Genomic DNA, 26,661 nt, shown 5'->3' on the forward strand with positions numbered 1-26,661 from the left:
CTCTGAATATCGTACACCAACCATGTTCCTGGGCTGCAGGAGGAAACACCCATAACCACAGGGAGAACTCAGACAAAGCCAGAGGCTGGAATCAAACCGACAACCCAGGAGGTATAAGATAAATGAGCCACCTATCCTCAAAGATTTATGCTTCACTACGTGACTTTTGGAATATGTGTACGAACACATCTCATTAGAAGCAAAATAGTACACTGATATTCAAGACAACAGACTTTGGTGAATAACAGTTGCATAAATCAAGCCGTTTCCTTTGACCCAGAATGATATCCCAGGTCCAAGTAATTTGAGGCACAGATCTGACTGCATACGGATTCACATAACATGAACGAGTATTTTCAAAAATAGCAGTGGAGAATTCAGGCATTAGAGTTATTCACGGCTGAGAGGAGCCCATTGTGCTGAAGGGTTTTAGGCTTGGCCCTCTGCAACCTGCCACACAATTGCCACCCAGCTGTGGTGGAAGTATGGCTGATTTCAGGCTTTCTCACAGCAGACCAGTGCTTCGTTGTGCACTGTGATGCACGCTTGAGGAGAGGCGAACTGCCAAACTCACTTACTGTATATATCAGCACAGCGGTCACCCTCTGGTGCCTCAGGTCTCATTTGTGGGACGTGTGTCTCATCAAAAATTCTGATCTGAATTTCACACTTTCAGCAGTCAGTACATCATTGTGGTTATTTATCTGTCGTCTTATAAAGGACAGTCCTTACCTTGCTTCTTGCCACTGGTCTAAGAGTAATAAAAATGACCTTCTCAGGAAAGGCAGCACTGCATTTAGGCCAAATTAACTCCTTCATGACCTCCTTCTGGGCAGCATCAGTAGGTAGCTCTGTTGCCTCGTGCTTTCAAGAATGGGTCCAGAATGTGTCTGCATGTGTCTCAACTAGGGTGACCACCCAATCCATGTCAGGAGGGACACTATGAGCTACTTCAGGTTTTACAAGATACTTTAAAACTGAAAGACTCCCATGCTTGGCTAAATTGATTCGTCTTGTACTTTTACTAGTTTGTTTCCTTGATTTAAGAGACTCATCTAATAGTTCCACAATAACATTAGTAACACATGCATGATTATGAGACTGATCAATCAGCACACAGCAAGGACTCAGGGTTTAAGTGAAATCCAGGTCCTTTTAATTGAAATGGTTGAAATGGTACTTTACGAACCATGTCGTAGCTCATAGTGTCCCTCCTGACATGGATAAGGCGGTAGGCCTAGTCTCAACCCATTAGGTGATGTAGAGGGCTCCCTAGGGCGCCACCTTCTGAGCGACTTAGTGAGCCAGTTTCACTTTGTCTTGGACAGTGTGGTGCTCTACATGCTCCTCGGACCCAAGAGGGTAATCGCCGGTGGTGGAGCTCGCCTATGGTTTCAGATGGGCTTCATCCAGCACTGAGTTCTGCAGTCTCCTTCAACAAACCAAAGGCATGCAGTTAGGTGACTGGGTCTCTCTAAACTATCATAGCTGTGCATATATCCTGTGATCGACTGTTCTCCCATACAGGATGTACCCCATGTGCTTTGTGCCGTATACTGCAAGGGACAGACTGCAGGCCTCTCATGAGCCTGACCAGCATAAGTGGTTGGAAATTGAATGGATAACTTTACATTCCAGCAAAAAAAAAAAAAACGTGTTGACTCTGTGTTTATTTCAAAATTTGAGGCTCAAATGCTTCACATATTTCTCGTCTGGTTTTTTTTTATATCGTGATTGTGGTTCTCATAAGACTCTGCCAGACTTTACTAAACATCTCACATTTTTTTGTAGGACAATGTGTAGCACTTATAATTGTGCAAGATTTATAAATGTGTGTGGGTTCCCTCCGGATGTTCCGGAGACGCGGTCTACGCAGTTTGGTGTCCCTAAACTGTCCGTAATGTGTGTGTAATATATTGTAATCCATCCATCAACCGCAGGCCCCGGCAAAACTAAGGCATGTGTTTATTCGAATTTGCATTGCCCGTCTAATTCCCTGTCATCGAGTTGGGGACAGTGAGGCCTTCAAAGTCCCCAAGGTGGACGGCGCTGGTTCACACCACTTTGTTTCTAATTTAATCTGTTATTCAGATGGGCCACCTAACAGGTTGAAGTTGACTGCTAATTAAATGTCGGCTCTCAAAGCTGTAGGAGCCACAGCTTCAAAACCACATCCTAAATGGCATCTTTTTATTAGATTTCTGGCAGCTGTGTTTCCATTACGAAGACAGAGGCTTCCGTATGCTCTTAAATGTTATCTTAATTCGAAGGAGAATGAAAAGAATGCACAGATTAAGTTCCACAGAATTAAATATGAAAGAATCTGGCATCATATATTATGAGTTTCCATTGAGGATTGTTTAATTCAGTTTTGCACAAAGCATGCTGTTTTCTTTAAAAAAGATACAAAGCTGTTCTGTTGCCAGATTGTAGAAAAACACCGCTCACTCTCAAACGTTGTCCCCGATGACCAGGCCAATGGTTGGACATGAGATCATCTGATTCTCCCACCACCAATCAACAGTTTTGGACCGACTTTTGGGTTGCCATGCTTGCTAGAGTACATGCAAAAACCAGTTTAACTTGTATGGCAACAATCTGCATTCAGTCGAGCCCATGTGGAGGCTTCTGCTTTATATTTCAGGAACATCTAAGCAAGAACTTCACTGACCATAACTGCCAAGGGCCAGCTGTACTCTCACCTTATATAGTCAAGCAGATGGTTTTTTTTGTGGTTGTGTATTGAAATTTGGGGCATTTGTGCAGTTTACATTATGAATCAGAATGACTCGATCAAGTGTGTGACTTTCTTTCATGTAGGTCACCCTGGGAAACTGTGTCCTCAAATAACTCGCATGGCATTTAAAAATAAACAAAGACAAATGTTCATCCTTCCTGCATCTGACATCCATTCAATGGGATGGAGGGTTTTGACTTAGATAGGCTTCTCCATTTCTTAGTATGTTTTGGCACTTTTCCACCACCACCAAGAACACAGCCATACCTGAGCCATACCGCAAATGAACAGCTTTCCATTATAAATTATCTGAGCCGTACCCGTGCTGAGATGGCCGGCTTACTAGCAGGGCCCAAAGCGTGACTAAACTGAGCTGGTTGCGTCACCGCCATCTGATTGGTTATAATGCAAGGAGTTAGCAGTGATCAAATTGCAGTGATCTGCAGTCGATAAGTCTGGATTATCTGATGGAAACAAAGGCTGTGCTATATATTATTCAATATTAGTAGTATCACACATCGTGATGTGTTGATGCATTCCCAATAACTAATTTCCAACCAGCTACTAAAAGTATTGTAGAACAGCTGAACGGATTCGTAAAGCAGATGCTAATTCAGCCAAAGTTTGATGGTAACAGACAGTCTCTACTGAGGTCGGAAACTGAAGCCAGCCATAACCGCGCTGTAACTAGTCTCTCCTCGCAGTACGGCTTGGGCACGGCTCGGTACCTCTATGCCAATGGGAAAAGCTTCATTTGAGCCTGTCGGGCATATCCAACAAAAAAACAAATAAGATAGAGCAAACGCCATCACACTTTTGCACACCACAGTCTTCTTTGTACGGACCAGGTGGAGCCATTAGCCGTTAGCCAGACTAAACTACTGTAAAAAGTACTCTAAATCAGGTCAGGACACTAAGCTGTATGGTATTAGCATCCGTATCACACTCGAGGACCAGGGCTTTCATTCTAACCCTGACGGGCAGTTTTGTAACATCTGTGAAATCGGAGGAAAGAGGCCAGATAAAATAAGATGATGACAGTGCATGCTGGGCTCCATAAAGGGAAATCAAGGCTAAAGGCGGTGACTGCTATGAGGAAAGGGCTCTGCAGGGCATTCTGGGAAACCTCAGCTGGCTCCATTCAGGAGGACTTGGTCATCACTATCTGGCCCTTAGTACTGTGATGACTAATGAATGGATTAACTTTAATCAATCACAATTTTATTACGATGAGGACAGTGTGTGGTTCAGTGGGTTAGGACACTATCCCTGTGATTGCAAGTTTGCTGGTTCAAATCCCTGAATCGGCAGAGTGATTTCACTATTGGGCCCCTGAGCGAGGCCCTTGACTCCCAAATGCCCCAGGGACTGGCTGGCCTGGCTTTCTCAAAGGTATGCTGTTTTGGATTAAAACATCTGATTAATAAATACATTGGAAAAAGTTTCCTGAAAAACTGGTTTGCAATTAATATGTACCTCTTAGAAACCGAAAAAAAACTTCAATTACTAAGCAAACATTTGCCTTGAGCATAACTACTTAACGCTACGTGTTTCATGAGCCTAACATATCACAAAAAAATACAGTTCACATTGTAGCTGTAATGGTTGACTTCTGCGATTCCTCCTTCAAAGTACAGCAATTTGCACACAGCGACGGAAATGGATTGCTACATATTTCCTGTTTTGGGACAGTATGCATTTGGGAGGCCCAGTGTGACAGTGCCTAAGGGGACATGTTCGGAATACCACTTCAATACCAGCACATTCATTTAACCGAAGCAAGTCATAGATTTGGAGCAGGCAGATCAGCCCCTTCCAGCGTCCTGCGGCCTCTCACAGCAGACCTGCTGGTCTCAGCCCGGTCCAAAGGCCACAGAAAGTTACACCACCACGACTGGGCCTCTGGAGACCCATTCAAGGGTGAACAGGGCAGACATTTCCTCGTGCCAGGGCTGACACCCACATGATTTTTTGTGTCTGTGTCATCTTAGGGCAGATATTACAGAGGAACCTTTAACCCCCCCCCCCACCAAAAGGGTGTCCACCCTCCGCTCATTGGAAGGCTGGGCCACGCCCACCCCTCACACCTCCTGATGGGGATGTCCCTCTCCCGCTCATCAGGAATAACCTGACAGCTGTAAGGCACGTTCTGCGTTCTCCCAGCGAGGACTCCTCCAGTCTTTTGCATATGACACAAGCCTTTGTCAATGAGCCCATTACAATCTAAACAGTGGCACTTTCGGGGCCCAATCAATTTCACTCACTCTATCTAGCAATCAAAGAAGTCAAATGGGCATTGAAATTACCCGTAAATCTGCACGTTTGCATTATCAGTGTTTACACAGCACTTGAGCACTTGGGTCAGATAAAACCTGATGTAATAGTAGGCGTGGCTTCTGCGATGCACATTTCAGGCTGGTGCGAGCTTTCTGGACATGTTACGCCTTTAGCGAGATAAAACTGAAGAAGACTAAACGCACATCTTTTATAGTACAATGCAAACCGTACAAGCTGGTGGGCCCTACAGTTCTGCTTATTTACAAAATCATATTGCATTTAAACTGCAACAATGTGTTTAAACTGCAAAATGCGAAAGCATTTACACTGCCGGAAAAAAAATGCGATTTTCATTGCAGGCGTCATTTGTGTTATTTATGGCTTGATGCTTTTTCGGAAGCTCTGTGGAATAATCAATATTTGAGAATGGTCACTGGAGGAGTTAATGGGTGGTTGTAGGGTGAGGTTTTGGTACAAATACCACACTGAATTTATTTTTTGTGTTTGGGCGTGGCGAGTATTTGAATTCTTTCTACTTTGTTTGAGGTGGCTCCCAGTGGTAGTCTCAGTTTTTCATTAGCGTTGCACCAGTTCCTGTTACACCCACTACTCTCCTCTTCAGGGCAGGGTGAGGTGGTTCTTGGGAGGCTAAAGCATGGTCACCAGGATCCCATGTTCTGCACACCTACTGCCTAGTTACCTGATCAGGTGTGGGCTAGTCAACTGCAGTACATAGTGATGATTATGATGATGATGATGATGATGGATAATGATAATTTCTTCTGTACATGCAGGACCTGCTCGAACAATAACATACAGACAAAGTACTATCAAGCCTCTCTGAATTTCTGCAAAGCCATCAGGACCGACAAGTGTGAAGTGTGTGGATAAGGCCTTTACCTTCATCCTCTCCGCTCCTCAGCAATGCGCTCCGTCTTTACATTTGTCCTGACTGATGAAACTCGAGCAAATCGTGAAGCCAAACGGACACGATTCCTCCTGCTAACCATTGCATGAAGTGACATGTCTCTGGGTGTCTGCGCTGAAATCCTATCCAGCACGACGAGCAGAATTGCATTCTTCACCCATGACAGACGCGTGATTACAAGCACACCTTCTTCGTGTTAAAAGTTTCACCCGGTTCCCATTTCGACTACTGACAGCAGGGTAATGATATGGCCATATGGCATTAACCACAAAACACACATATCTATACACACACCACGCATAAGCGCATTCCTGACGGGATTAGGAATATTAAGAGAAAAAGATGACAGGAAGATGAGGAAGACTATACGTGCACAGGTTTAACATTACAAACAGGATCGTGTTATATTTTTGCAACACTCCGGTATTAAATACAGATGAGCTGAGAGTTTCCCAGATAGGCTGCACACCGCCGCCGGGCCAAGTCGAAAGCTCTAGATTAGCAGCAGTCGTCCTCTTGGCGAACGTTTCCTGTGTGCTAGATGCATACTTGCATTCCTGCCAAGCATTTTTTGCATTCCATGCGCCGAGACGCGTTGCAAAACCCCAAGAGCTGGGGCGCTGTTTGTTTTCCACCCCGACGGCACACGCAAGATCTGACATGCCCTTGCACACTGATGTTTCTACATCGCAGAGGTTTGTTTGCCTGGTCCGTGGCCTGCAGGAGGGTCAGTTTCCCTGGACGCACTTCTCCTGCAGTTTCATAACAAGCTCTGCACTAGGACTTTTTTTTATAACATTCCAAAACTGCAAATCTGCTGGAAGCACATCAGTCTGGTGTCCACATCTGTCTCGGGACTGAGGAACCATGTATGTACAGGGCTGTATATATATCATCTGTATACAGAGCGACATGCTTGCGTGACAAGACTGAAATGAAAGACTCGCTTTAGCGTCGTATGACATATGATATTTTCTGGCATGAGAAACCGGACCGAACACATGCCAATGTCATGCATGCAGCCAACGCACCGCAAACCTGTCACGTTAACAGCCTAGTAATGGAGACGTTTCATGGCAAAGGCTAGGTGTTCTGTTCCCTAAACTGATCAGAAATCAGTGGAAAAATTAAAGCAGACTTGCACTGCATATTCAGCAGAACCATGGGAAACTAAACAAATTATATGTATATTAATAATTTCTACTATTATGTTATCAAACAATAGCAGCTGGGGCGGGGGGGGTTGATAACAGTTGTGAAAGGACTTTCTGTATTGGCTGTTTGCACTAGTCATTTCCTTTATCAGTCCATTTACAGGATTATGCCATAGTAATATAGTAGTATATCAGCAGTTAGTGGCCGGTTTGTAACAGAAGACACTCACCCCAGGGCAGAGCAGGCCCGGCCCGGTCCAGAGAGGAAACACTTAGAGTATGAATAGTGGTCTCCACCATAGTATGGGCCACTGTGCCCCACCCCCCACCCCCTTACCCATACCATACACTGTAAAAAATGTCCATGAAATTAACAGAGAAATTCTGTAAAATAACGTAAAAGGAAAAACAAGAGCAGCGTATATTTGACATTAATATTTTATAAAATACTTAACAAAAAACAACTGTAAATTTTTCAGTAAAAATATGTTTTAAAAAAATAATTTTTTGGTAGAGTTAAATTACTGAAGTTTAAACGCATACAAACTGTAATATAAAAACCAATACAATAAAGTTAAAATTACAACATACCGGTGTGAAAATAATATTTTTGAAATCAGGTCAACTTTGTTTATACTGAAAGAAACCGTGTTATATTTTGTGCTTTACAGATGAGAAACAGTCAAACTTGCTTTTTGCTTTGTGCGTTACGAGGCAACAAGAAATAGCCCACACTCTGGTTTTTCTGGTTTGTCAGTCAGGTTTTGAAATTTAAGTATATTTGGGGCTACTGTCAGAACTTCACCTCGTGGCAACACCTCTGGTCAGTTGATAAGAAGGCATTTTTCCACTGAGGTGGTAAAAAATTCTTCAGCATCGGCGGGGAGCATGTCCCAGCATGCCCTTGTAAATAGCCCTTGTATTGTTGTTGTTATTAATGGTTATATTTCCTTATTGTTGTGCATGTGTTTACCTGGGTCTTATGTGTACCCTGTCCGATCCTTGTGTGTAATTAGCCTATGTATGTATGCCATATCAATGGCACTAGGCCAGATGACCTGTTTGCTCAATGCAGGATCCCAGCAATAATGAGCCATTTGAAATCATCATTGTTCCACTGGATCAACTAAGAAGAGAAAGGGATTCTCTTTTCCCAGACTGTGTTATTTCAGTGAGCCCTACAATATGCTTCTTGACTGTAAAATTTACTCATCTGTATCCCATAATGGTGTCTAACAGTGTCAAATATTTTTTATAAAATAAAAAAATTATTATTATTAAAAAAAGTATTTTCCCAAATGTAGAAAAATTCAAGGAGTATATAAGCAAAATTCCTCTGTATCATTCTCTAATTATTTTAATATGTATACATTTTTAAATAATTAAAGAAACTGGAAGTAGAACACCATAGCCATATGAAATATGAATCATATATTATCAACAATGTATTTCAAAAGCAGTAATTAGGAGTTAAAAATTGTGCGACACCCACCAGTTTATGTGTTTGAGGAGCTCATTCTGTGTGGCTCGAGGGCCCTCAACAATTATACTGTCATTATGCGCGGCGATGCTCCAGCGAACGTCGTCTTGCAAAGCTGCCGGTGGCAGTGAGAGATCCCCGCCTCCCATCCGGTGACACACGGAGGTGCACAATGCCTCCATTCACACTCATCCAGGGAAAAATGTGAAATATGCCCGTGTGAAGTGCCGCTCCGGAGCCTAGCGAGCAGAGCAGCTGACGACCCCATCTTCTAGTAACAATTAGACTAGGGTACTTAAAACAGAGTGTCATTTGTTAGAGCTAATCCAGCATTTATGATAACAGGATAAATGACGATCTTGCTTTTTCTGGTAGGTCTGGTAACCATAGAAACACTTGCTGTAACCACAGTCATACAGACATAACTGGAAATGTGTACATCGAGGGGGGAGGGGGGATTCATGGATTGATGTTTACCTGGCTAGCAGCAGCAGGTCAGCCTTTCCGGGTGAAGCAGGTACTGAGACCTTCTGGCATGCAGGTATCTGCACTCTCTCCCGCCACAGGCCCACCACAGTCCTCTCAGAAATCAGCTCCTGGTCCACCACTTTCTTGTCATGGAAAAGCCACTTTCCCGCTGAGACCCAGCAGGTGTTTGTAGCACGCAGGTACCTGCGCTCTCTCCCGCCACAGGCCCACCACAGTCCTCTCAGAAATCAGCTCCTGGTCCACCACTTTCTGGTCATGGAAAAGCCGCTTTCCTGCTGAGACCCAGCAGGTGTTTGTAGCACGCAGGTACCTGCGCTCTCTCCCGCCACAGGCCCACCACAGTCCTCTCAGAAATCAGCTCCTGGTCCACCACCAAGGTGGTAGGGTTTCATGATCCTAGGTTTGGTGGGAAACAACCTGACAGCCTCTCCAGATCCCTTTGAGTCGACGTCTGACCTCCTGTTCATGCTTTGCTTGTGCTGCCAGTGTAAACATTTAACAAAACAGCTTGACTTTTCCAGGCGTGATAACCATCTCACCAAGCCATCTCAGGAGCTCAGGATTAACAGTCAGTCAATCTTCATTTACTTCACATATACTAATACCCTGATTTTTCTACTAGAAATGAAAGACTGCAGAACTTAATTTTAGTAAGTAGGTAAATTAATTTATTGCTTGGATAAGTAATGAAAAACACAGGTGTGGCTAAACTGTTTGCAATGTATTTTCCATTTCTATTTATTCATTCCTGATGTTGTTTGTTGACTGAAGCACTTATTTATTGCCATATTTGATATTGTTTTTTGGTAACAGTGTGATTTATATGAAGTCACTATTATGTCACTCTAAAGAATAAGGAGACGATTATGAAAATATCTGAGACTTTTGCACCTACCAGTCCGCAGTTTTAAAACAAGAGAAAGCTAGTATTGTCCTGCAAAAGAGATCAAGAAAGTTTCTGACAAACAGCCCTGCATCTGCCTCTCCGATGCCCTGTGTATACACAATCTACCAGATATGCAGTGACAAATCATTTATTGACTATCTACTGATAGTAACTAAACTATCACCTGAACTGTAACTAGATTGACGTTTTGCAATCACACAACATAAACCGCCACTAAAACTTAGGTCCTAGAAATTGCTGCAGTATAACTGGAAAATAACTGAAATTACTGTGACCTGCCTACAAATTAGAGAAAGCTTAGCCCTTCGTTGGATTATTCCAGGGAGAGATGTTGCGCTTCCAAGCATATTTAAAAGCAGCAGCGTTTCTGACCCTGAAAGGCCCTCCTGAGTCTGGCCAGCTGTTCTGGAATTTTCAGAGTCATGTTTGACCATTTCGATGGAGAGATTACAGCAGCTACAACATTACGAGACACCGGGAGATTAAAATAATCCAGGACTTCCGTGTCAGCGTCTCGTTGACGGCTGGCAGCACAAGGTACACACGTTTTGATTATAATTTTAATCACAACGAGACAAAAATAATTAAATAACGTCCTAATATACTTCAACAGCTGTACTTACATTCATAACAAGCATTATATGATAATAACAAACATTATAATTTCATAGTGTTTATTAATGCATATTAAAGCTGTTAAGGTATGTTAAGATGTTAACATGCTGCTTATGAATGTTCTATGAATGCATTATAAAGGTGCAGTTAATGTAAAGCGTTACCTAATTTTCTTTAAAACCACTGGGTCGGCCCTAAATGTACAAACACCCCTTTTCCCGTATAAATAGCCAAAGACCCGTCTAAAGCGCAGGTGTCGATCTAGTTTTGACAGTAAAGCATTCTTGTAGTTTTTCCACTAGGGGTTTGGTGGGCGACATTGCTTAAATAATATAATATGGTAATTACACTTAAATCAACTTGCTAAGGAAACTAAGAACGGATAAAATGCCAGGATTGCGTTTTAAATCGGTGCTGTTGATTGATGAGGAATTGATGAGGAATTTGTTCATATATGCGTACTTAAAACACCAGGAATGAGGCAGATGTCGTATACTTTTATGATTTCTTTATTCTGTTAAAATAACCGAATAACTGTATGACGATTAAGTGCATAAACAGCACATTGGGGTCGCAGGTGAAATTCGCCGTAGGCCTACTTATAGTATTAAATTTTACAGGGCATTACTGGTTGATCTTGCGTTACACCTGCAATCATGTTGTGATTGGCACCATCTATCTCCCGCGAGCGTTTTTTCAGGCTAATTTGATTGGTCCCGATGACTGAAGTGGGTTAAAACTCTTACTTAAAAATCTTAACCAGATCTTTGCTGGTGTTTAGCAAAGGATACTATTTGTCGAGTTTGTTTTTGCGATTAATTTGAGGTGCGGCTTTGTGATTGCCTACGACTGGAATAGCCCACGCACTCCACCCTAAAAGTAATTTGGCTGTAAACTTAACACATAAACTTAAAAAAGCCATGCATGTGTAAACTGCACTAGTATTACATAATGTATACAAAAGTTGCTCCTGTTGTGCAGCAGAATGCTAAAAAAAATCAAATGAAATCACTAGCTATACTGTAATCACTCCAAGCAGTCTATGCATTTCAGTGATTTTAAATTAAAACTTCTAGGAGCATGTATACTTCTACAGTGCACATACTTACAGGCGGTGCCGCTTGAATGAGCGGCGCTCTGTCGGTGTGGGTGTGGAAGCTGCTGACGATACTTGCGCTTTCCAGCAAACCGTCATAAGAGCAGATACATCACAAGCTCGTCTAGTCACACATGCGTCTTTCTGCTTTGCTACTGTCGCATGTCCTTGGCCCGACACTCTTCGTTTAGTTTGTCTTCTTGCAAGAGAGTATTTTGAGTAAGACTTTCGCGCACGAAACGCAGCGGGAACAGCCGATACAAGTCGAAAAGATGGAAATAAATGGCATCGCTGTAAAGGACGGTAAGATGACTTTTAGAAGACTTTGTGTCTTTGGAAAACACGGTCCCAAATCCAAGTTTGCTACGGAAAAACAACTACGACGGTGATCATGTATGATTTAAAAAAAAAAAAAAAAAGTTGTCAGCTTGCTAAATATTGGTTTTCATATCTGTCGAGGAAATATTGCTGACGAAATTTTATTTATCATTTTAGGTCTGCACTATTAATTGTGGAAAACCCTAAAACTTAATTTTGCCAATTACGTAGGTTATTACGCTATGAGATCTACTTTATGTATGTCTTTCATTGCTCTTCTGTGCAGTTTAGAAGACTCGTTTATTTGGTATTTTTGGTGTAAAATATATTGGTTAGAAATGAAATGTATGACAGGCGTGAATTACCGCGCACAAGTTTGAATTCGTATTTTCAGACTGAACGTCTGGTGTATTGATTTATCCCTTTAGTATTAGGCAAATATTCGATGTTTAATCGTTTTATGATAAGGGTTTCGGATGTTAAAGCGGTGAACTGTGGAGCACTTTGCCTTTTTTCTCTGCATAGTTATTTGATCGAAACTCATCCATCAATACAATAGGCGCCACGATACTGATCTTAAGGGCTACTCAGATTGATCTTTTAAAAGGAAAGAAAGCGTCCCGTGAGCCGAAACCAGCGTCAAACTGATACGATGCATGAGTTAATTGTACAGTCTGATTTCACACGTCTGTCAAAATGCTGATGATTATAAATGCCAGTAATCAAAGCGCAAACACCATGGACAGCTCCGGAGGTATTGAGCAGTCCCGCCACTCCTACCCATTAATCAATTTAAATATACGGGAACATTTTTAATTTTTAATACTGATTTTGGTAGTCTACGTTTTCATTTGTCACTTTTTTGTTCATCGACGTTTTTAATTAAAAAACAGAGACCATTTACACAATTTGATTTATTCATGTACATCTTCAGTTTTCTTGGCACTGAATTTATCTAGATTACTTCAAAATGGACGAAAGTTTGATATAGGGGGGGGGGGGGTAATTTAAATGCAACAGTCCCCCTCGGTTTCTACACCATTGACACACGCACAGTACTTATTTACAAACTGCATTTAATTGTGTCGCCCAGGGGCTGCAAACCGGGATTATCTGGTGTCACTTTCAAAAGTATTGTCGTGCCGATGTCAGAATTTGTTTTACATCGTTTCCATGAATGAATTGACTCCCTACGACAACAGACATCCACCATACTTGTGTGTAAAGGATCGGTTTGTGTCGAAATAAATCGAATTTGGCATTGCACAGTGTTTCTCAATTCCAACCGCAGATTAGAAAAAGGTGGTCTCGTCTGAGGTCATCTACAGAGCAAACAGATGATGAATGCCATTATTCAGAGCAGATTTAGAAATGGCGTACCTGAATTGCATATGGAATTATATTACAAGTTAAGGCCGGCTTGTCGGGATACAAGTCTATTTAGACACCGCGTCTGATTCCTTTACCAAGCGTACATTACACTAATTGCGTCAGAACAATTTAATTACGCAACAAGAATTTAAAAAATAGGGTTTTAATGAAAAGATTACTCTCTATATTGCCACATCTCCAGGATAAGGAAATTAACATTTAGATACCTTTGCCATATAGTTTCAGTGTCTCCTATACATACCCATTGGCCACTTTATTCTATAGGGTATTACTTAGCATTACATTACCTGTTAGCTTTGACCGACTCCTTTGCTCATCACATCACTTTCTTTAAACCCCACAACCTGTAGTGTGCAATAGTCCAAGGAGGCTGGCTGTTGTTCAGATGCTGGAACCACTAGATGTGGACTTGGTGTGATTCTGCATACGTTCATATGCAGCCACGCGATTCTGTGTTTGGAAGATTAGATAACATGAAATAAGACAAGATAGGACTTTTTTGTATATGTAGTTATACAGCAAGACTTTGATAGCTCTCAGAGAGAAGACAGCAGTAATGGAGAATATAAAATACACTATGTTTATAAGTAGACTAAATAAAATTAAAAGCAGAGTACAAGACAAAGAAAAAGAGATAAAGTAGCACATTGTAAACAGGTATTACACACATTATAGTAATTATATTTGTATTGCACAAATTGCAATAAGTTAGGTATGCAGTGTAATATAAGCAGGTATGCAATGTAATGTAAGCAGGTATGCAGTGTGATACAAGCAGGTATGGAGTGTGATATAAGCAGGTATGCAGTGTAAATAAGAATAAGCAGACCTGTGTACCTAATAAACTGGCCACCGAACGTCGATTTCTCCATGACAGACAAGTTATTAAGCTTAATAAAGGCTTGCCTCAGTGCCCTTGGCACAGTGCTAATACACTAGGGTGGAGACGAACTTATACACATTAATTATAGGGAGGTTCAACAGCAAGGTTTTAAACGAAAGGTGACAAAGATTTAGCCCCAGTCGCTTTGTCTGAGAAAATAACACTAGATAATGGTTTAAGAAGCATAATGCCTGTTTGATTATCCGAGTAGTGTAAATACGGAATTCTGCTACTTGTTTTGGCTCCAGTAATCTGTTTGAGCCCGGTGTCATACAATATTTCAACCAGCAGAGGACACTATAACAACAGCTTCGTTTTATGGGTGTTGTCCCGCAATATGAATTAACTGATTAACACTGCATAGTATAGTTTAATCAAGCAGATAACACCATGTGATAAATGGACTCGCACTTCACCTTGAAATTAACAAAATTGAAAATTGGAAGTGTCTTCGTATTAAATTTTTAATAAATAGTTTAGAGCAATGCATGGTGTATACAAAATATCTTCAGTCGGAACTGGAGTGGGAAGACGCGATGAAATACTTGTTTGATTAAATTGTTTCTGAAGTACGAATGTGCAATAAAGTATTTTCCATTCATCATTCTTCCATAATTACTTACCCACTATAGGGGTCATTGGGGGGGGGGGGGGGGGGGGGGGGGGGGGGCTGGACTTCATTCTGTGATGCACAAGGCACAAGACAGTGGGCACTATACATGGGACGAGGGCTATTTTTGATTGGTTTCATTAAAAAATGTAAAACTTCAAAAGTTCCACACCCTTGATGAGAGAGTTATAACTTGGTTTATACTAGTTAAGTATTCAGCTGTACCCTGGCTTGGCGGAACCTGCCGTGAGACAAGCACATAAATGTGAGAAGTTCCTTGGAAATCCGACCAGGGTAGGCGACAGGTTTAACTAGGTACTGGAGAACGCCGATGGACAATGGTGATCTGCCGCGGAGAACTTCCTCCTCGCAGGGTACCAGCCTGTAGAGGGGTTCCTCATCCCCTTCAATCGTAAATGAATATGACTAGGTTAGATTTCCAACTGCAGCAGCGGCCAAGACAAAGTAGCCAGCGAATAAATTATAGTGAAGTCAGCCATTGGCAGAATCACAAAGCGCTTACCTGGGCGGGTCCTTCACGAGACTTATTGGATTAGTTGGTGTGCTGCCTCACAGAAACAAGCCCTCAGGGGATCAGGTTATAAGCAAGATTGTGATTTTAAAGTTATAACTTTTAAAACTTGGTAAGTTTGGGTAGAGACGGTAAACTAGATGACTACTTAGGTTTCTTGGAGCACAAGTAATGATTTTCATTGTCCAAACCTGGCTTTCATGGAATATGTAGTAACGAGACCTCGGTCTAAGTAGGCTATAACAGTCTTGGGTACGTCTGCAGATGTAACCTACAATGACAGTCTCTATCAGACGGTGGTGCCTGAAGAAAATCTTGATGGGGGTGGTCATCAGGGGGCAGATATATTTCTGGGGGTGGCCAAGCCGCATTCTGTCTCTTCTATGGTTCCACTTACAAAATGAAATCTGGATTTTGTTTTTATTATTTTGATGTAGGCTGGTGACAGGGGAGGTCACCATCCCTTAGATCCCCCCTATCAGATCTGCCTACCTGATTGGGTGCAGATCTGCGACAATATTACGTTGTTCTGTCAGGCCAAACTCAGACACACATTCGATAGATTACCGATCGCCCGTTACCGCTACACTGCAAACGGTGTGTGGGAGTCCCTGCTCCAGCCGCTCCCACGCCTCGCACGGTGTGCACTGTGTAATGCCAGTTAGGTACACGCCCCTAAATAATAAAGCTCGCTGTAGCCGCTTTTTACTCATTTGAGAAAGGAAAAGGCGGCCATTTACTGTAAGTTCGCGTTTCATCTCGAAATGGAGTGCATACGAAAACGGCCCACAAGAACCAAATCGGAGGAATTAATATATCAAGCGCAGAGCAAGAATGCCGCTACTGTAAATGGGAAACTTATAGGTAAGTTACTGTGAAGTTTCCGGGTTGTTAGCATGCGCAGACTTGGGGGTCTCTGTCGAACTCTCGGCTTGTCCGGTACTTAGGAAATGCATGGATTTTCAATTATCTTATGTGACAGTGTTGACACTGTAATGCCTAAAACTCGTAAAGCAGGGGTTTATGCAGCACTTTACTGCTGATGATTACATGTTTACGAGGAAACAAATTCAACTTCCCGGGAAGCGAGCAGACACCCCATATTAAAAATAAGGATACAAACAATTAATTGGAAATAAAACTCCGAATAAAATGCCGCATGTGCGCCTCTATATGCCCCAGATGGGGACGCACGTATAAATGTGGCTCTTAATAGTTACTCCATAAATATTTGTTCAAACTACACAGTTGAAAGTAAACTGGTTGAGCAGGGAAACTGGAGAAGCGTACCTACAGTAGTGTTTGTTTTGGGGAAACAATCATGAATACGGGCCACTCTTATAGTATATAATGGTAATGTTTTCAGTATGTTTGCGGAAGCTTTCTGTGATTTCAGGCGTTTTCCCTGTTTCCCTGCTATGCCTCGTTTTAAAAAACAGGTTTTGTGGCACACTATAAACGCTAACCAAAGTCACAAAACAAAATGTTTAAACCGTAGCAAATATGCATTTGTGTCTTTCGTGAACTAAAAGCTTACTGCGGTTTCCTCTTCCCCGAAGGCAGATAGCCTACATCGGGCATGTTTACGATTGTCAGGATATTATCCTCAGAATAAAATAATGGCATTTAAACGGACTTATTTTGCAGCATCATAAACTGTGCATGAACCGCATCTCATTAAAGGTGCAGTACAGCTAAGGTATTTCAACACATTACAAATATACGGCTTCAGTGACCTAAATTATGAACTCCCCCCGCCCGATGAACTCAGCGGGACTAAGCCCACAACGAGAAGGGGGGAAGCCATCTATCTGCTTTAGTGCAGGGGTTTCCGTGTCGTAAGACCGTACAGCTGCATTTATTTTCTGTTGCCTGAGGGTTATTGTGACTCTCTTATGAGTAACGGTGGCTGTAGCACGTCTCGATCGTTTTGTGTTACCGATAACACCCGGGGAAGCCGATGCTTCGATTTGTCCACGACCGGAGGGTGTGTGTTTGCGTGCGGGCCTGCGCGCTCCCTCCTGGTGTTTCATGTCTCTATCCCACCTACTTAAAGCAGCCGGTCCTGTCAGTGCCCTCACACTTTCTGTGTGCGAGGAAACTTAGCTGATGAAGCAGTTTCTCCTCTTTCAAGGATAAGGGCGCCACAGAGCTTGTGCATTTAGAATACGGTATTAGTGGATTTGTTTTTTTTATTAATAATTTAGCAGGTGTTTGTGACCACCGGCGGCTTGCAGAGGACGGTATGTAATGCGACAAGGAGGCTCTGTGGCTGTGGTTTTACATGGAGAGAAAGGCAGTCTCCACCTGGACCGTCTCGGGCGTTGATGATCTATCCCTAGGCAGTGTAGGATGGAATGTGCCATTTTTCATGACCGCATGACTGCATCAAAGAGCATTTCATTTGCATGTTGTTTGCCTGGGACTGTAAGGCTGGGAGTTCTTCCCTAGGGAAGACCACTGCAGGCTAGCTAGGGGCACGGTTTCACAGCAAGGAACCCTCTGGATGACCAGCACATCAATTACAAGCATTCCCCGTAGACCCACAATAAATTTGAATAGGACTCCTGTTTTTTTCCAAGACGACATGCCCCAGAGAACAGTATCAAGCAAACATTGGTCTTGAATACTTTCTCGTAAGATTTTGAAGCCCGCCCAAACAAAAGGGCTTCCAAGGACACAAATATCAGTAATACAAAAGTCATGGCAGAGCCTTGTAAAATGTCTGCCTCCTTTCGGGTGGGGCGACCTCGCATGGCGATGCCAAATGCTGGTCACCACGGACCTCCTGAGGTGCCGTTTCTGTCACAGAGATGAGGGGTGACAGAGCTTTACACTGCTAACCCTCCAAGTCCCTTGTCTTCCTTTAATCTCTAAGCTCATTTATTTACTTCTGCTGCTGCCACTGCTCCCAGAATTCCCAGCAGCACAAGCAAAGGTTACCACTTCCATTGAGAGTGGCCACTTCCCTGTTTTTGTTTATAGACTAAATCGTCCCCCAAGTGCATTTCGCATTGGCCCACAGAGTGCTGACATCAATTTTACGTCAGGGTGTCCGAACGGATTGCCAGGCCACTAATAGGCTATTTGAGCATCAACTCCTACCATGGATCATAGGGGTGTCTCTATAGTCATTTTGTAGTGCTTGTTGTGCCTTCTAGTAGCCAAAAGGGAGGACAAAGAACTGCAACTTTCATATTTAGTGGGATATCACAAAAACAGGCACGTTTAGCCTTCAACAAGATGTTTGTTCCCATACTATATCATGCTTTTAGTGCTCTGTCTCAATATAGTGAGCTTCATTGACCACACTGCGATATTATTAAGGTAAGAGTGAAATAATTGGAATGAAGCACTGCAACTTACTTTTTCTTTGTGAGCAGGCATGGAGGGGGATGAGGACCTCAGCTTCCTGCTGATGGGGGGAGAGCTCCTGAAGGTGCGATCAAACTCCTGGAAGAAGAGCCGTTTCTTCAAGCTGCAGGAGGACTGCAAGACCGTGTGGCACGAGTCACACAAGAGCAGGAGGACCGATCAGACGTGTGAGTGGCCGTGACTTGTGATTCTGGAGGGAAAGTGCCAATGGTGTGTGTTCTTGCTGAGTCCTTAGGTATACAGCAAGTTATCTGAGCAATGCAATTGTGACCTTGGCGTGGCAGGAGCTGGAAAGCAGAGGCCTTTTCGGGCAGGCTCAGAACAATGCAGCTGCTGCTTTAACATGGGAGAAGTTAGGATTAGAGACACAGAACAATCAGGAATTGAAACCAGAGCAGCACACGGAGTCTTTCAGAGTCTGCAGAAGTGAGACACCGGGCTTCTGAAAACATATCGTGATCTGGTATTGGTGGATGGATAATCACTGATCTTTTTTTATATGCAATAATAGCTTTTAATTCATCTCTAACAAAATCAGATATCAATAAAAGCAGATAGAGTAATTACACTTTACATTCGGTACCAATGCCACATTCAGAGGTGGATAGTTCAGGTCCAGAAAGTAAAAATCCAGACCAAGATTTTGACTCAGCCAACCAAGCAAAAAGAGTCAAAGTACTCAGCTGGCCACATTGATGGTACCACTAATCAATACAGTAAGCCCTCGTGCATTCGCACTTCGTGATTCACGAATTCACAGATCTGCAAAAATTTAATTGGAACTGAACTTATTTGTATCCGCGATTTTTTCGCACATCTGCGAAATCCTCAAAAAACCCTACAGAAGTGTTTATGTTTAATTTTCGTAGTAATGTATAAGTTTTCATGCTTTTAAGTGTAAAATTGTTAAGAAAAATTTAGTTAATGAAGATTCTACCGTGTTTTTTAAAAAATCCCTTAAAAACATGGCTTTCTTATGGAAACATTCCTTTTTATGTACATACTGTACTGTACCTTTACAAGATGCGAATCCCATTCGCAAAATTTATTCCCTTTGGAACTGTCATGACCTGCTCATCCAATCGTCCCGTGGGCCACGCCCCCTCATCTACCTGGTGTGGAATCCCCGTGTGAGCAGCTGTTTCGAGTTGCTGTCATTAGTCCTGTGTATTTAAGTCTGCGTTTAAGTATGTTTCCCGAGTCTGGTCATTAATGTCATTTTGAGTTTGCTACCTGTTCCGTTGTCTTTACCTTTTGATTAAACCCCGTGTTCCCCGATTCCTTGTGTCCCGTCCCTGCTTCCCCGGTCCATGCCTCGGCAATACGTGACAGGAATGCTAATGGTTACATAAGTATTAGAAAATAGTCAATTCACTATTTTGTAATAGTAAGTACACATTAACGTAAATTCAAAGCACAAAAATGAAAAATGAAAGGTGCTAATGTTTACATACATAGCAAATGAGTCCTGGGTTTCCCTCTCGAGACGCATTTACTATAAACACTGAAAGGGTTGGTTTTTAAAGGTAATGTATTAAGCTAAATTTAAAATGAAATTAAAGTGTTTTGGGAGTATATTTCAACAATATAAATAAGCACATACATACTGTATTTCAGTAATTTTGTAACTGAATGAATCAATCTCACTTTACATTATTGTTCCCTATATAAGTTATTAAAAGCAATTCAGGTGTAGCAATAAATGGACGTTATAGACTTGAGGCCATTGTGAGGGTAAACAGCAACTTTGAGCAAACAGACTTCATATGGGAGCGGCAGGTAGATTTGGGGTTTATAAACCGGACTTTAGCTGGGCCGGTTCCAGACGGAAGAAGGCCTATGCTGATGAACTGCTCAGACAGGTACTTAACCATATCAGGATAGTTCCAAGCTTATTAAAGTCACTAATGCATTCGTAAAGTAGCTAAATACTTCTGACCTTGAAAGTTGGATCATGACTATAAAGTAAACAGTGAATGTAAAATGATATGTGTGATATGGAGAAAGGCATGTATTAGTGACAGGCTTGGCTCACATATATGCACACGTCTAACGTGGCCAGGAGCTCACTGACAGCCACTTCCTCCACTCGGCCACACAGGCCACCTTTGATTGGATGGCTCTGTTCAGTGTCCCACCCAGCCATTGGATCAGATTCTGGGTGGAGTGGAAACAATGGGGCTTCGCCAAGGGAAAACAAATATGCCTGTCTTTATCTCATCAAACCAACCTGACCCGGTTGCCCTCTCCCAGGCTCCGCCCACCACCGGCTTCCTCCCAGGCATTTCCCCAAGGCTCCGAGCCTGCTTACCAGACCCCGCGTTGTGTGGTGTGCGTGTGTGCAGCATCTTGTGAACCAGGAGAACCCAAGCCCTATGGTCGTCTCTCGCGAACCCCTCCCCCCATTCTAAAGCCAGGTCCCGGTCCTGGTCCCTCGTCCCAGGAATGCAGATGTCAGGAAGAGACAGCTCATTCGGAGGTCTTGGCAGGGACGTTGTTTACTGTGGCCGATGCAGGGATTGGACAGCAGAGCTGTGCAGTCAGGGAATAAAAACAGGAGTGAGAAACTACAGACGGTTTTTTGAAACTGGGTAAAGGACTTGCGCCTCGTCCACCCCGGCTCCCCGTCATGAGTGGGGTGTGCGGTCTCGCCTGCCATAACGGAGCTGCTCCGACATGGGGCTGGCCTGAATCACAGACAGCACGGCTACCTCCCTTTGTGCAGAGTGATAAGCCACGAGATAAGGCTATCGCAGTAATGAGAACCACACCACACAGCTTCGTGAAGATGCCACAGCTGGACATTTCAAGCCGGCCTGTGAGATTTAGCCGTCTTAAGACTTCATGGGGGATATCATGGGAGCGGGTGGGGTATTAACCTCAAACGCCTCTATAGGCAATGTGATTTACGTATAGTAAGCAGAGATTGAAATATTTTTTCATATATTTGAAAGGACTTGTTAAATTTCCATTAAACATCACTTCCAGGAAGAGCCAGTGACCTTTATGTCATTATTTTATTGTGCTTTATCAGTTACCTTTGTCACTCGGCTTGCAATAGAATTTCTGATTTCACGCTCCTTGGGATCCGTGAAGCACATGACCAAGGAAGTGATATCACGAGCGCGTCGTCCAGTCGCTTCTCGCTGCTTTTTTAGGGGTTTCAGGACGCAGAGAGAACAATGCTTGTTCCGTTTGCCTGAGTTTCCCTGCCGATGTCCGTTGACGGTACTGAAAGTTGTGAAATATGAGGAGCGATAAAAATGAGGGCGACCCAGCTGCCTGACTGCACGTAGCAGATGTCTTTGAATCGCAGACCCTGCATGCTTCCCCCCCCCCCACCCACCCACTGCGTTCAGCTTTCCAGCATCATTCTGACATGCACGCTTCAAAGCAGACAGGTACTGGGCTGTAGTTTGGCCTCGTCTATCCGATACTTTGTGGAAATCGACCTAGATCAACCATGTTTTTATCTCTTTATTGAGGCTATTATCACTCAGATTCGCTTTCCTTGTTGCTGATTTTTATTACTGGTGTGTTCCTTGCCCCGTGCTCATGTGGATTTCTTTGGACTGGTACCAAAATGAGTATAAAACACCTGTCAGTCCCACTGTAGCTTGATGAGGACCGTATGACCAAGATAGTTGGGCAGGTCTGTGTGACTGGTCGTGACTGACAGTGGGGCTTTCTGGCCTCTGAGGACTTTTCAACTCAGTAAATCAAGGAGCCCTCTGAGTGAGAGGGTGGGCAGGTTTGTCTCAGTAGAGGCTTAATCGGTACTTTCACCTAAAATTGGCCCCACCCCCCTTCATGACCAAATCATGTGCCAACTTGACATTACACCTTCATATGCGGCATGAAATTGCTTCTGGCCCCAAGATGAAAGTCGCTGAGTTGTGGAGAAAATACTTTATGTGTGTCATGTGTAATACTCAGCAGGATGTAATGCTGTACTCAAAAATGATGGACCTGCAGCACTGTCAGTAAAGTACATTAGGAGATAATAAGCTCATTCTGGCTTATTTTTGACCATCTACAGTGATCTCTGGTAGCCTTAATTGTGCAGTGACTTGAGTTAATAATGTGGAAAGCAGATGATAAATAACAAAGGCCTGACAGCATGTTTCATGGGGCTCCAACAATTGAACAGCTACCCCACAGTAATGAGTAGATTCCAAAGCTCCGTGGAAGCTCAGAATCAATGCCAGTTTGCGGCAAACTTATCTACATGCAATTTTTATTCATTTGTAATAATTTCCATTAGCTGAATACGGGTACTTCAAGTAAAAAATACAGCATGGTGCAAGTCTTAAGGAGTGAAATAAAATTATGTTTAAATTATCTTGATGTTGGTATAAAACTATATCTTGTTTGTCAATGTGTTTTACTTTAGCAAATTCAAAACCTAAATTCTCCCCAGTATTTGCAGCAACCATCTAATACACCCATGCATTTTTTTTACTTGATCACAAAAACATTTTCTTTCACTGCCTACAACAGTACTGTAAATTAAGAGCACACCTCCACCCTGGTGCATGGGCATTGTCTGCTCTCCCTGCATACAGTAGGGCTGAAAGGTTTGGCTGTATTTAATTGGCTAATAAGTAGCTTAAGTAAACGTGTGTGTTTGTCTTTTGTGCTGAAAGAACCGGCTAGATGATTTTTTAAAAATGTATTACACATAGCTATGCAATACCTATTTTTATTAATCAATAATTGATCAACGTTAATGTTTACAGGAGATTTTGGTAATACTGTATAAATCTGGAATACGTCTTGCGCGGCTTTTGTTGGGGCAAGCTTTTCACGGATGAGTAAAAATATATAGCATATAAAAAAGGGAAGTCATACCTCTTCATATGCCCTTTACAAGTTACTAATAAATCTTTGAAACCATAATTCATATTAGTATGAGCGCATACTGGTGATGTTACTGTGCCAAGATGCCAAAAATGCACATTTTTTGAATATGCATGATACATAATTGTTTGACAAGGCCATCCAGCATGTACCCCAGTCTCGTTCCCTGTTCTGCTTTGGGACCCTCCCCCCCAACTTTACTCAGTTAAGCTGTCAGAATATGCATGTATATTTGTTTTACGGTATTTTTTTTTTTGTTTTTCTGATTTATAGCAAGATGATTGTACTGTCAGATTGTGTGAATGGCGTGTTTGACTTTAGCTATGAACTGCATTTAATCATGTTCTGACCTGCCCTACATCCTTATGTTCCTACAATACCTTTCCCACTGATTCCTGTTCTCCAAACAGGAATCCAATCTTCTTAGCAGAAACTTCATTCTAAAGAACTATGACAGGGCCTTTTTCTAAGCATAAAAGGAAAGCCATGTACACATTAAAGAGTTAAGGAAGTGCCCTCAGTGTTTAATCACACACAGCTGTGTTAGAATGGAGCAGCAAGCTAGTAATTCCTCTGTAGAATTATGCATTGCTTACACAATACTGTGTTGTTGTTGATAAAGGCTTGGAGCTCTGAGAATCGCCATTAGGAAGGGCTTTCTGGGAGTCCAGGGAGTTTAGAGAACCAGAAAACCTCAGCTGTGCTCTCTGAACTCAGACCGTGGTATTTTTGGGAAGGGATAAAAATTTTTGAGGAAGGTCACACTTGGTTATGAGTTTCTGAGGTATATAAAGGTCTTGCTGTCCTCCTCTTTGGTACTCACTGCTGGATCACGCCCTCTTCCACTTCACAGTCTCCATCGACGATATCGCAGAGGTGCGGCCTGGGCGGCGTACCGAGGAGCTCCAGAAGTACACGGAAGAGCTTGCTGAGGACCGCTGCTTCTCGATCATCTTCAAGGGTCGTCGAAAGAACCTGGACCTCGTGGCAGGCACTGAGGAGGAGGCTACCAAGTGGGTGAACAGCCTGGAGAAGGTCATCAACAATGTGCGCAACCTCAACTCGCAGCAGCAGACTGAGCAGTATCCTTTGGTATTCAAAGTGGAAGGCGGGTTGAATGGAAGGGCTGATACCAGGGAGAGAATTCCAGGTACCTTGGAGTTTACTGGTCTCAAGCTGTTCCCTAAAAAGGCGGGTGAAAGTATAAAAAACAATGTGAACTAAAGACGAACCAGATGATCAGCTCCACATACTTAAAGGGTGCCGTTTGATGAACAAATAGCTCAGGTTTCACATCCATACCACGTGCATTGTCCTTACATCAGAATTTCAGCTGGATCTTCAATTGCATGCGCAAGGCAGACCAGAACTCTGACAACAAGATGAGCCTGAAGGAGCTGAAGCGTTTCTTGCTTGAAATCAACATTGAGGTTGATGACGCCTATGCAGAAATGCTTTTCGAGGTACGGATACACAGTGACCTTTGAAAGCCGCTTAGAGAAGCCACGCTTTTTGGTTTTCCTTTTGCTTTCAACTGACTTGTGGGGTGATCTGCAGCCCCTCTATCATGAAGTGTCATGCAACAAAAAGCCCCAAACCAGAATAGATTTACAACACTAAATGATAATAGTCTCAATGGAAAAAATGTAGAATGAAGGTATGTCAATAACAACCCACCACTAGAATCTAAATCTGAAGTCTTGTTGTGCAGAAATGTGACAAATCCAAGTCTGGATACCTGGAGGGTTCTGAAATCGAAGATTTCTACAAGCTACTGACCTCCCGGGAGGAGATAGATGTCATTTACGGGAAGTATGCCCAGACAGGAGGCCAGATGAGTGCCAGGGACCTTCTTCACTTCCTGCTTCAAGAGCAACGAGAATCTGTCTCCCTAGAAGATGCCCAGAAACTCATAGAGAAGTATGAGGTTGATGACATAGGTGAGGACTGATGGGTTAGCTTCATTTAGTAGTTAAATTAAGCTTTCTGTATAAAGGAAAAAAAATATCAATCAGCCGACAAGGTAGTTAAAATGTTTGCATATACTTGTTGACATTATTTATATGGTTCTGGGCTGCTATAATTACACCTGTTCATTTGACACATTTCTCTTCCGGGCCTTTCAGCTAAAGAGAAGCAACACATGACCAAAGATGGATTCTTGATGTACTTGAACCAGCCGGAGGGTATGATCTTAAACCCTGCCCACAAGGATGTTTACCAGGACATGACCAGACCCCTGAGCCATTACTTCATCTCCTCTTCCCACAACACCTACCTAATGGAAGACCAGCTCAAAGGTCCCAGCAGCACAGAAGCCTACATACGGTAAACTAATCGCCAAGAAACCTCAAGCTACCCGCAGACTTCGGTTTCCTTTATTGTTATAATTACATTGTGATGTCAACCTGTTACATTACTACTTCTATTAGCCTAATACAACTACATACACCTCAAATGTTCTTAATGTTGCACTGTCTTTCTAGTGTAGCTGTTGCTCCAATACTGCGTACACTACTGCCTGGGCATTCGTTTGAAGCTCACCCTATCTGCATTTATGCATATGTCCTTGACAGCGCGTCGTAATGTGCCACTTACTTCCCTTGCACTTTTTTTTTTTTGGACAAAAGCGTCTATACAGTAATATAAATTTAAATGTGCACGTAGAAGCCTAACTGGTTAGGAAATCCTGCCTTGCGCGGTGTGCATCTCTGCCAAACAATAGCCTCACATGCGGCGTGGTCCTCAGGGCTCTGACAAAGAGCTGCCGTTGCTTGGAGTTGGACTGCTGGGATGGCAGCGAAGGCGAGCCTGTTATTTACCACGGATATACGCTCACCAGCAAGATCCTCTTCAAAGATGTCATCAAAGCTATTAAAGAATATGCATTCAAGGTACCCTATCAAAACATGGAAGCTTTGATAATAGGAAATACTTCCTGACATGAAATTATTTATTAGGGGGAAAACATTTGCAACAATAATATGCAAGAGTGCATCCGGTGCATG

The 26,661-nt window shown here is 42.8% G+C and overlaps 1 protein-coding gene and 1 long non-coding RNA gene across 3 annotated transcripts in view; one reads left to right on the top strand and one right to left on the bottom strand.

The window, feature by feature from the left end:
- On the bottom strand, positions 1-11,818 carry LOC140588852 (uncharacterized). Its single transcript, XR_011990060.1, has 3 exons — positions 11,697-11,818; positions 8,589-9,544; positions 1-1,432 (listed from the first exon to the last, which is right to left on the bottom strand). It is a non-coding gene; the product is annotated as an uncharacterized lncRNA (long non-coding RNA).
- Positions 11,806-26,661, top strand: part of LOC111849737 (1-phosphatidylinositol 4,5-bisphosphate phosphodiesterase delta-1-like) — a 20,690-nt gene continuing 5,834 nt past the window's right edge. Inside the window, exons 1-7 of one of the 2 annotated variants that reach the window (XM_023822875.2) lie at positions 11,806-11,986; positions 18,802-18,960; positions 24,507-24,735; positions 24,987-25,116; positions 25,365-25,593; positions 25,780-25,981; positions 26,403-26,547. In XM_023822875.2, the coding sequence (XP_023678643.1) occupies positions 11,956-11,986; positions 18,802-18,960; positions 24,507-24,735; positions 24,987-25,116; positions 25,365-25,593; positions 25,780-25,981; positions 26,403-26,547 (1,125 nt within the window). In that variant the 5' untranslated portion in view covers positions 11,806-11,955. Of the gene's footprint in view, positions 11,987-16,012; positions 16,283-18,801; positions 18,961-24,506; positions 24,736-24,986; positions 25,117-25,364; positions 25,594-25,779; positions 25,982-26,402; positions 26,548-26,661 lie in introns of those variants that run through there. The other variant, XM_023822874.2, reaches the window with a different exon arrangement.

The sequence above is a fragment of the Paramormyrops kingsleyae genome, chromosome 4 (assembly GCF_048594095.1).
Source record: "Paramormyrops kingsleyae isolate MSU_618 chromosome 4, PKINGS_0.4, whole genome shotgun sequence".
NCBI classification, from domain to species: Eukaryota; Metazoa; Chordata; class Actinopteri; order Osteoglossiformes; family Mormyridae; genus Paramormyrops; species Paramormyrops kingsleyae.